Source organism: Podarcis liolepis, assembly GCF_965112155.1.
Source record: "Podarcis liolepis genome assembly, chromosome: 3".
Classification (NCBI taxonomy): Eukaryota; Metazoa; Chordata; class Lepidosauria; order Squamata; family Lacertidae; genus Podarcis; species Podarcis liolepis.
Window position 1 is genome coordinate 41,797,925 of NC_139557.1, and position 12,026 is coordinate 41,809,950.

At 44.7% G+C, this 12,026-nt stretch overlaps 1 protein-coding gene across 4 annotated transcripts in view; it reads right to left on the minus strand.

Annotated features, from left to right (window-relative positions):
• HMGN3 (high mobility group nucleosomal binding domain 3) overlaps nucleotides 1-7,867 on the minus strand; it is a 29,704-nt gene extending 21,837 nt beyond the window's left edge. For all 4 annotated transcript variants that reach the window (XM_083497438.1, XM_083497437.1, XM_083497435.1 and 1 more), the window contains exon 1: nucleotides 7,476-7,867. In XM_083497438.1, coding sequence (XP_083353564.1) covers nucleotides 7,476-7,490 — 15 coding nt within the window. In that variant the 5' untranslated portion in view covers nucleotides 7,491-7,867. The remainder of the gene's footprint in view (nucleotides 1-7,475) is intronic.
• Between the last annotated feature and the right edge of the window lie 4,159 nt (nucleotides 7,868-12,026).

Here is a 12,026-nt window from a genome sequence, read left to right on the forward strand (position 1 = left end):
CTGCCCTGATTAATAAAGAGGCACCATTTTAATGAACAGAGCAATTACATACTGTTGATTTTCAAATAAAGTGCAGCTTCAGATCTCAGCCTCACAACCTAGATCCTCAGAACATGCTTCAAAAGTTTCACTGTAATCAATGGGTTCAGACAAAGTTCGTTAAGCTTGGGTTCCACTGAATTTACTCAGTCACTAGTCAGAATTTAACTCAAATCCCATTGATTTTAACAAGAACCAGGTTCAAATAACTTTAGCCTGGATCCAACCCCATGCAATTCAGTCCTGGGTAACTAAATTGTGGTCCAAGAAGAAGAATGTAAATCATAGGATATTTCAACTACCAACAGTCTTCTTTTACATTTGTACAAACTGTTCTGGGAGTACAGAGCTTATCAACGAAATTGATCCATTTGAGTCTAACATTCTTACTGATCTGCTGAAAACCTATTTGCAATCTCTTCTCTGATTCATCCTTTCTTTTTTTTAAAAAAACCCCTGTGTGTATATATGGATTATGGACACTTGCTTATTTTAAACTGGGAACTGCTATCTAGCGAACATTATTGTTTGCTGTACCTGGCAAAAAGCTGAAGATTTCTGTATTGATTTATTGGCCTGCACAGCCTTGACAGGTACCTGTCATTACAAACCAGCAGATTTAGTATAGAGCAGGATATGAAGGTAGTATGCTTTCGCTTCCTGGGCCAAAGCTACCTACACACTGGTTTCCTTGCAGAGAGTAGCACAGAACATGAGGCGACATACCAGAGGTTACAACTGAACACAGTACGGCAAACGAGTTTTTGTGAAAGCATATCTGAAGCTCCTGAGTAGGCACACGCTGCTTTATCTTTTACTTTTGCTTCCACGTCTATAAAGTTTAAACACTACCATTAGAATTGTGGTCTTATTTTTCTTTTTAAAAAGCAAACGTCCCAGCATTTTTGGTAGGTCTTTAAGGACTGCCCAGGGGTAGGTGGCTGCAAAACCGCTGGATATTCAATGGCAGAGGTGTAAGTTATGATAGCACTGCTTAACTGGATTACAAAACAAGCACACTTAGGAGCTGACTCTGGAAAGGTGATTTCCAATGTGGCAGAGTACAGAACATCTTGAGGTGTATAGCGGAATACCAGGTCGTGAATATTTTTAATACATTTTATTTATTTATTTTGTAAAGCAGCAGGGAGTTGGGCTTCAGAAGTCACGCAGCTTTAGTGACATTCCACTTCGACTTATATTAATCTCCGGCTCCCCATCTGATCAATTTGTTTCACATAAGTGCTCTTTTTGATCTAGCCCTAACAAGCTCAGCTATCAGGCAATTTACCGTTTGTCAACAGCAATATCACCAATAAAGTACCTCAGTGGAGGCGAGAATGCCCACACAACCGCTTCAATCTGCAGAGCTGGTGCTGTTATAGGTGCCTCATAATACTTGTTCTGCATTTGTAAGAATTCAAACTTTCAGTGCGGAAACACTCAAACTTTGGAACTCCCTGCCTATTGACATCAGGCAGGCGCCTTCACTGTACAGAGGTACCTCAGGTTACATACGCTTCAGGTTACATACGCTTCAGGTTACAGACTCTGCTAACCCAGAAATATTACCTCGGGTTAAGAACTTTGCTTCAGGATATGAACAGAAATCGTGCTCTGGCGGCGCGGCGGCAGCAGGAGGCCCCATTAGCTAAAGTGGTGCTTCAGGTTAAGAACAGTTTCAGGTTAAGAACGGACCTCCGGAACAAATTAAGTACCGTATTTTTTGCTCTATAACACGCACCCAACCATAACACGCACGTAGTTTTTAGAGGAAGAAAATCTGTAGGCATGCCACCCGTAGGCATTTCCTCCATAACACGCACAGACATTTCCCCTTACTTTCTAGGAGGAAAAAAGTGAGTGTTATGGTGCAAAAAATACGGTACTTAACCCGAGGTACCACTGTACTCTTTTTGGGTGGCTGTTAAAAACATTTTTGGTTAAACAATCCTACCCAGATATGTAGAATGTTTCTTTGTTTTAATGTGTTCTTAGCTTGTGCAGATTTTAATTATCATTTGAATGCTTAAACTAATTGTTTTTAATTATTTTTACTGATAATTTCATTGTTTTATTCTTTTTGTAAACCTCTCTGAGGTTTCTTTTTACAACCGAGGGGTATATAAATTGTATGAAATAAACGAAAGTGAAGAGGTCTGCTTTCAAAGTGGAAGAGCAGGTGCTCAGTTCAAAACCGAGTGTGCCCCATCGAGAAGCTGATACTTATTTGTTTGATTTAGGTATTTACAGCCTGCACTTTAATACTGAATTTCTAGGCAGATTACAACATACAAAATATAATAAAAACAGTCCATAAATACCCATAAAACGTAATTAAAAACAACAATAAAACTTCAGGAGATGTTGGTTAAAAAAGGGAAATTCACCATATAGTTAGCAGGTCTGAACTCCCATGCCTAATTATAATGACTTAGAAGCTTCATTGCTTTCAATAGGCCTTACTTTGAAATCTCTCGTTAAATTCAATAGGTTTTATTTCAAAGCATTTTCACTTAGGATTGTGGGGCTAGACGGTAATCCCTGACATACTTCCAGCCTAAATTTCCTTATTCAGAGAAGTAGGTGTTGCAGATGGAACTTACTGTCTTGGGAATGTATTTTACAACTGCGGCCTAGTTGTGCATGTTACATACATGTGTGCCCTACTGCTCTGCTGTGAATACAAAGAAGCAGGGCCACAGTCCTTTTTCAGTCACTGGTTTCATACTGCAGACCCTCCAAGTGTCTCTATTTTTCAGGGATGTCCCTGATTTAGAGAAGCCATCCCAGTTCCTGATTTGACCCTGGAATGTCCCACTTTTCCTTAGGATGTCCCTAGTTTCGTTGGAGAAATGTTGGAGTGTATGGAATTATCCGACCCCCTAAGCCGTCTGAAGGCAATCCTGTATAGGGCAGTTTTTAAAATGTTTAATGTTCTGTTGTGTTTTTATATATGTTGGAAGCTGCCCAGAGTGGCTGGGGCAGACCAGTAAGATGTGTGGGGTATAAACAGTAAAATCATTATGGAATAGGACGTTCCTATTTTCATCGGAGAAACGTTGGAGGGTGTGCATACTGTTCACTAAACAAGGCTGTGTACACATTACCTACCAGCTTATAATGCAGCTAGGTTGTTCTTTTTCTATATTCAGATCAAAGCTGGTTTGGGGGAGAACCCATCAAAAGGCAGTACAAACACCAAGATAGATACAGTTTGTGGCTAAAGCCATGTGCAAGCTACTTCCCAAACTAGTAGTGAGAAGGCACAAGGAGGAAAGTAAACTGCAGTGTGCATGTAGTCTAAGTTGCATTTTACATGCACATGCAAGTTGCAATTCTAGTGACACCCAATTCTTTATTTCCCCATCAGGAACTCCTCCATCCTAGATGCTGCCCAACAGAGAATGTGTGTGGTTTTTAATCTTTCTGGAATGAAAAATCTGAAGGTTTGAAATCTGTTTTCACTATTTCCTCTGGTTTAGAATAACCTCTTCTTTATTTGTTATTTATAGTACGATGAATGAGTATAGCATCATGAATGCTTTTTCTATATTTACAATAACATGTTTGTTTGTTTTTAAGTGGTAGATGGGGATCCGCTTACTCACATGATTCTATGATTCTATAATAATTTTATCTGGCTTCAACTGGCTTCAGGATGTAACTCCAAGAGAGTGTGGTCAGAGAGTGGCTGGACAAAGACAGAAAGTAAACTAGTGGGTGAGTGGTTGGGAATCAGGGCTTGCCCCCTCAATGTAACTGTTGTACAGCAGATAGGGGAAACCTGCAGATTCCAGTGTGGTGTAGTGGTTAAGAGCGGTAGTCTCGTAATCTGGGTAACCGGGTTCGAGTCTCCGCTCCTCCACATGCAGCTGCTGGGTGACCTTGGGCCAGTCACGCTTCTTTGAAGTCTCTCAGCCCCACTCACCTCACAGAGTGTTTGTTGTGGGGGAGGAAGGGAAAGGAGAATGTTAGCCGCTTTGAGACTCCTTCTTCTTCTTCCAACTCAGATCAGTGCCAACAAGCATGGCCAGTGATCAGTTCAACAACATCTGGAGAGCTACTGGTTCCCATACATGCAAAACGGGATTTCTCTGTTCACTATAAAGATCCAATATTACATCAGGAGCTGATATTTTCAGGTTGAAAACCCTAAAAACAATTCAATGTGCTTGCTTTATTAGTGAAACCTTCCCTCTGCCAACCTGTTATTTAAAGATAACATTACAATGACTGAGGGGGTTAATGTTTTTAAAAGAAAATGGTGTAACAACAAATCATTAAAAGCTGTAACAATGGGTGGAGCTGAGTTTAAAGAACCATAGAGCATCTAAAACCAGTGGCTTGCTGATAATGCTGATCTGAAGCCATAGTTTGTTGCTGGGCTTACACAAACATCCATTTCTTTTAACCATGGCTTGGCATTATATGTAAACCAAGCACCCTTCCTTAACTACGGTTTGCTTGACCAGCCTTCCCCAGATGATCACTAAACTACAAGAGCATGAAGCAAGAGCTGGTGGAAATCAGAGCAAACTTTGGAGAAACAAGCCATAGCTTGTTTTTCTCTAGAACAACTCATAGTTAGCTCACTGTCTGTCCAAAACACAGCTTAGTATTATGTACAAACCAGGTCACTGTCTGACTTAAAGCTGCATTTGCATTTACTGTCACCTAACCAGACCTGCAGGGACCTGGGTGGCGTTGTGGGTTAAACCACAGAGCCTAGGTCTTGCTGATCAGAAGGTTGGCGGTTCAAATCCCTGTGATGGGGTAAGCTCCTGTTGCTCAGTTGCTGCTCCTGCCAACCTAGCAGTTCAAAAGCATGTCAAAGTGCAAGTAGATAAATAGGTACTGCTCCTGCGGGAAGGTAAACAGCGTTTTCGTTTGCTGCTCTGGTTCACCAGAAGCGGCTTAGTCATGCTGGCCACATGACCCGGAAGCTGTACGCCGGCTCCCTCGGCCAATAAAGCAAGATGAGCGCCACAACCCCAGAGTTGGTCACGACTGGACCTAATGGTCAGGGGTCCCTTTACCTTTACCTTTAAACCTTAAAAGGTTGGCCTCTTCCAGTCTTGGTGACGGCACATTTGTTCTGAGCATTATATATGAAAGGGTTTGGGAGGAAACAAATGTTCTAGTGCAGTATTGGGCTATGAATCCCATACTAAAACTCTGGTTTACTTAGTGCTAATTCAGTATTTTCAGTACAGCAGCAGACATGTGAAAGCCTAACTGGAAGAGCTTAGAGCGCTGACCCTTCACTGTATTATAGTTCAGTAATCAATAGGTTTCTTTCTGCACTAATACTTTGTGTTTGATTCTTCCAGTCCACTGATGGCTAAAACTTCAAAATATATCTAAATACCATTTGAGTTGAAATCCCTGGCTCTAGAGTTTCATACTTCTCTTGATAATATGGTTATCTGCATTCTTTACAGTCGTACCTCGGAAGTCGAACGCCTTGCGAGTCGAACGTTGTGGCTCCTGAACGCCGCAAACCTGGAAGTTAGTGTTCCGGTTTGCGAACATTCTTTGGAACCCAAACGTCTGACGCAGCTTCCGTGGCTTCTGATTGGCTGCAGGAGCTTCCTGCAGCCAATTGGAAGCTGTGCCTTGGTTTCCGAACATTTTGGAAGCTGAATGGACTTCCGGAACGGATTCCAAGGTACAACTGTATTACAGAGTGAGATCAAAAGAGGGGGTTGAGAAGGAAAGGACACAAGCTATTAAGATACACGAAAAGACGCCCGAAGCCAGGTGTATTGGTTTTACTTTGTCAAGTTTGGATTTATTCTTCCTCTTGTCAAAACCACACAGCATGTTTTATTTCAATGTTTTAAACAACTTGCTGACCTTAGAAAGCCATTGGTACCTTTTATTCTGATATTAACTTCTACAGAACCTCTGTAGAAATTCCATTTCTATATAGAGAAAGCCGCTCTTTTGTGGCACTGCAGACTCCAACTCCCATCAGAACCAGCTGGCATGGCCAATGGTCAAGGTGATGGGAATTGCAGTATCAGGAGTGCCACAGATTCCCTATCCCTTGACTATTTTGTTGTTGTTTTAGTTACACATGCTTATGTTGGATTCATAGACTTGCAAACTCCTCAGCATTTATCCAGTGAAGTTCCCAGCCCCAAATTTCTTCAGGGCACCATTTTGGGGGAAACAATAAATCTTCACGCTCTTTTTTAAAAAGAGTACTCACCATGAAGTTGTTACAGTAAGTGCCACACTTTTAACATTTAACTTTTGGGGGGCGGGGGGTACCCTTGAGTACCCCCAGGAGGAAAAAAGCACTGCCTCTGACCATTTCAGCCCTGCCTTGCTGGCTTCTGGGTGAAATGCAAAAACAACTCCCTGCCAGAAACAAGCGCATCGAGAGATAGGGAAGGAACATACCACCAAATCCAAGCGTACAGGGGGAGGCACGAGATCTGAATTTGGGGAGGGAGGGGAGTGCAGTGCAGGGGGCGCAGGAATTCCCCAACAGCTGCAGGAGATGGAAACGAGGAATGGGCAGCGGAGGTGGGAAACTCTCCGAGGCCAAGCGGCGCATCGGCGGAGAGGCCTCCCTCTCGGCTCCCGTCCCCGAGGGTGCCGAGCTCCTCCGCGCCGTCCAGAGCGCTCTCCCTGGGTGCTCTTTGGAAACTCTCCGTTGTTATTGCCGCCTTCGTAGGCGAGTAGATCCCCGGCAGCCTGTGCTGCCCAAGGCCGTCGATGCCGCCTCCTGTCCTGATTGACACCGGAGTTGGTACATACGGGGTCTGTCACGGGAGGCGAGGAGAAGGGTGTCGTTTGGTCTAAATATGGCTTTTCTGGTCTGCCCCCTCCCCGTCTCTCCATGTTACCTTGGCGCCACCACCATCATCAAGGCTGCAAGGGAGACAAGAGGCAGGCGCAAGGCAGGGGCGCAGGTCCCGGAAGGGGGAGATGCACACAAACACACACACAATAACAACACACAGAGGCAGTTTGCACAGCCTCCCGCTCGGAGTTTGTCAGCAGCCAACTCTTCCCCAGCGGAGAAAAGAGCGGCGGCAGCGCTGCAGCCGCGACGTTGCGCCAGCGAGCGCGCAAGAGTTGTGGCTGCAAAAGCAGCTCCGGGGACAACTAGATAAGGACGGAGCGAGGAGCCCACACTGCTGGTTGTATCATACACAAACACACGCCATTAAAACGTGCAAGACGTCGAAGGCCACACGCACATGTCACACTACAGAGATCTCCCGACAAGCCGCCTCTTGCAACAGGCGCTTCCAGCAACAACAGCAGCAGCAACGCTCAAGTCGTGCACGACCCGCGCGGCCTCCCGGAACCACGCAAATGCCGCGCGTTGCCAAAGGCTGCGTTTTCTTTTTATTGTGCATTTCTTTCCCCTCGCCCTGCCTCCCTCTAACTCAGACCTGGAGGCGACCTCCACGCACCTTTCTTTTCGGCATGATGTCCCTTCTGCGGGCCGCCGAAGGGAAGCGACGAAGACGCGGCTGCCGCTATTGCTCGCTCGCTACTGCTGCCGCTGCTGCTGCTATGACTGCCACCGCCGCTGCACAAGCGCAGATCTCGCGTCCTCCTCCGGCGGTGCCTTACGAAATGTCCCCGATCCGCGGCGGCCCCAACGAGCAGCGGCGGCAGCAGCAGCCTGGGCGCTCTCGGAGGAGCCTTCCTGGGGGCGCAAGCGGCGGCCTCCACCCGCTGCCACTAGCGACCGCCCGCCTCGTCCGGAGAGCGAAGGAGAAGCGCGCGCATGTGTGCGTGTGTTGGGGGGGGATTTGCACACTTCTGGATCGCGATTGGCTCCCCCGTTCGGTAGCCCCCCCCCCCTCCGCCGCAGACGACTAGCGAGGGGAAGGCCTTGCGGTTCAGATGCAGGGCACGCAGGGGCGAGGCGGAATCCTGCCATTGGCCAGCCGGCGGCGCGCGGAGGCTTCCTTCCCAAAGGAAGGTCGGAAGGAGAATGGCGGATCGCCCTGTCTCCATTTACCCCGAGTGTAGCGGGGAGAGGAGGGTTGCTTCCTTCTCCACCCTTCCGCGTTTGGCACAACTGGCTCCCCCCTCCTCCAAAGATCCTAACATGTCCTTCTACCTCATCGTTGTTGCCATAATGTTGATATCGAGACCATACCCTCCAGTGAAAACAGGGACATCCTAAGGAAAAGCGGGACATTTCGCAATCAAATCAGAAACAGGGACGTTTTCAGTAAATCCGGGACTGTTCCTGGAAAATAGGGGCACTTGGAGGGTATTATTATTATTATTATACCGAGTTAGTGTGTAAAATGCTGTAGCCTACGAAATATGGTTGGCAATACTGTAAATCCCTGCAGCCCTGATCTATTCGTCTCTGATGCTTTTATTTTAATTTTACGCACCGGATTGCTTCGCTCTTGAGAGCAGATGTCGGTTGTCCTCTTCAGGCCATGCACTTCAAGGGAATTTCAAATTACTATATTGTTTGTTTCTGCTGCCTGCTCCGGAGGAAGCTGCTAGCTTCATTAAATATGGCCGGTATATAATCTGAGAGATTTCAACAGTCAGTTGAAAACCATCAGGTCATGGATTTGCCCTTATTTCACATACCGGTAAATTAGGCCTATATCAAGCAGGAACTGGCTAGCCTTGTGTCCTACTTTTATAGAGGACAGTCCTCTGTTTTGAAGGACGGTCCTCTGTTGGACAGTATCCCGGTTTGAGGGCAGCCCACCCAAATTTGGTTTTTAAGATGAGGAACCATGAAAAGGTGTAGTAGGAACCTTGGAGATGACTGCCAGCAGTTAGCACAAGGTTACCAGATTTTTTTCAATGAATCCGGGGACACTCTTTAACTTCAATGGATTTTGTATGGGGACTGATTTGTAAATCCGGGGACTGTCCCCGGGAAATGGGGACATCTGGTAACCTTAGGTTAGTATCACTTGGTCATAAGGCTTCACAGGCTCGGTTGCACAATCTGGGTAAAGGAGGGGGAGAAAGTGGCAGTGGCAGGACATCAGTGAAACAGGGTGTGCCCTCCCTGCCTGTGATAAATAACATTCAGCCTTTTGTGTCATAAGTTTACATTTTCTATCCCGTTTGTGAAAGCTCACATTCCCACCCCACACTTTTGCATTTCGTGTTTCATACAGCTTTGTACTGTATTTTGTAAACAGAACTGCTCCTAGGTACAGATCTTTTAAGGTTTCTTCTCCTTCTTAGCAGAAAGTGATGATAAAGTTGCATAGTGGAATATATTAGTTTGGGACTATTAAGGCAGATCCACACCATACATTTATAAATCACATCCAATTCATGTTTAAAGCACATTATTGCCCTTAAAAAATCACGGGAACAGTAGTTTTCTGCCCCTCACAGCTTCAATTCTCTGAAACCCTTAACAAGCAACAGTAGTAGATAGGTAGCCGTGTTGGTCTGCCATAGTCAAAATAAAAAAATTCCTTCCAGTAGCACCTTAAAGACCAACTAAGTTAGTTCTTGGTATGAGCTTTCGTGTGCATGCACACTTCTTAACAAGCAACAGTTTCCATTATTCTTTTGGAGGCACCAGAGAGGTGCCAGAACTGAGTTCCAGTGAGTTCCAGCTGAAAAAAGCCCTGCCTGGGACTGAGCATTTTTAAATGCCATTGATTTGATGGAAGAGTTGAGTACTTCCTTTATTTACTTTCTCACTGAACTGAATGGGGCTGCCAGCGAGAGCTTCACCTTCAGCTACTATTACTGCTGGCTAAGGAAAGGCTTGTTTCTAAAATCATGCGTTGTGATACCCTTGTACCAGCAGCACTGCTATCACAAAGAAAGCAAAGTAGACCACAGAGACACGGCAAGAATAGATTCTGGGGACACTAATGCTTGCTTGACAGCACAAGTTAACACTGTACTTCCACTTAATGGAGAACCCCAAATGACCTGCCATATTACACAGGGTTTGCCTCCTCAACCACGATGGAGCATAGCATTCCAGGTAACTGCTGGCCATCAAAATCACAGGGAATGTATATAAGACCTAGCTAGGGTAGGGAACAAAGGTCTGTTCTTTCAAGTTACGCAGCCCAAAGCTACATCATTCAGCCTGTCCTTAACGTCCATGCAACTTTGGTTTAGACTTGATTTTGAAGTGCTTACATTCCCTGTCCCAGGTCATCCAACTGCCCGGGTCTGTTTATACATCCCCTTTTTGTCCAACAAATAGCCAGAATTTTTATTTATACTAAGACCTGTGAGGCACAACACCTGCCAATGCCATCTGCTTTGCTAGGGGAAAGGAGGTTAAACAAAAAACAAAAAACAACCCACCACCCCTGTGGTTTGTTTAAAATCCATTAACTCCAAGTAACCTTTCCAATACCATTTGTAGTCAAATAAGGTTGGGGGGCTGGGAGAGAAAGTGCCTTCCTTATATATACAGTTTATAGAACAACAGCCCAGTGAGTAACATTGAGTGTCACTATCTCCAGCGTCGGACAATTTAAATTGATTAAATTGCTACCTGGCTCAAGAAATGGTCCTGTTTGTAATCTGTTTTTTAAAAAACCAACAGCAATATATGGAATTTCCTTAAAACTCTCCATTCTGAAGAGCTTGGCTTGGTTTCCAGCAGGCATGAGCCCATTCCTCCCTGCTGCATTCATAACACGTCCAAATGGTGGTGGTGTCTGAATAGCCCTGAAGCAGAGGTGCAGTTAGGTAATTTTATGTTCTGAATTTACTGGAGGTTGGGGGGAGGGAAGGTAGGAAGTAATAGGCATTCCTTCACTTTGCAGTGGTACCTCGGGTTACAGACACTTCAGGTTACAGATGCTTCAGGTTACAGACTCCACTAACCCAGAAATAGTACCTTGGACTATATGGAAATGGCAGAAATGACTGGCAGAATCCGTGACCAGGGAGAAGAGGCGGTGGAAGAAGATTGGAAAAAGTTTAAAGACTATTTACAGAAATGTTGTAAAATTAATGAATGTTAGAATGATGTTGGATAGAAACTAAGTGGTCTTTAGCTGTAATGTTATAAGGGAATATGAAAAAAAGGACTATTAATAGGTAAAAATCTAATGTTACAATACTTTAAGATTGAAGACTAGGATAAACAAAGAGGGGAGGGATTTGCTGAACTAACAAACTGAATTGGAATACAAAAAGGGGAGGCGTGAGGAGGTCGGGGAAATAAGCAAATGAAAGATAAGTGATGGAAAGACTGAATTGTTTTTAACTATTTTTATTTTGTATTTTTCTTTTTTCTTTTTTTCTTTTGTAATATTTTGAAAATCTTAATAAATATCTTTTTAAAAAAACCAACAGAAATAGTACCTTGGTTAAGAACTTTGCTTCAGGATGAGAACAGAAATCATGCTCCGGCAGCGCGGCAGCAGTGGGAGGCCCCATTAGCTAAAGTGGTACCTCAGGTTAAGAACAGTTTCAGGTTAAGAACTGACCTCCAGAATGAATTAAGTTCTTAACCTGAGGTAGCACTGTACTTCAAATGGTCTTATGCAGCGGGAGGGAGGGGGAACTTTGTAACATGGCAACAACGAAAACGATTTCAAAATCTGGTAAGTCAGCTCTTCTTGGTTTGGGAGTCCTGCTCATTCTACAGAGTGCCTGCCTCTTGAATGGCTGTCCCCTTAAATCTAGCCCTGGCAACACTACTGCCCTCAAACATTATGGTTATGGTGTTTCCAGGTCACTCAGGAAATTGATATTTGGTAGTCAAAGGCATTTTTATTACTAGGAAAAAAAATGTGTTTTTTTAAGGGACTTCTTTACGTCACAGCTGTCAAAATGAAATAAATGCTTAAACAAACGTGAGGTACAAACTTGGCTTAATAAAGAGGCCCAGCAGTTCTAAAGAGATGGGATGTTGGCCTGTGGCAGCGCAGAGGCCTGTTCCACTCGGATGGGGGGAAGAGGGCTCCCTTCCAGGAGCCAGAAACACACCCATGCTGGCAAAATGAAAACTTCCATTTATTGGTATTAGAAATGTCTTT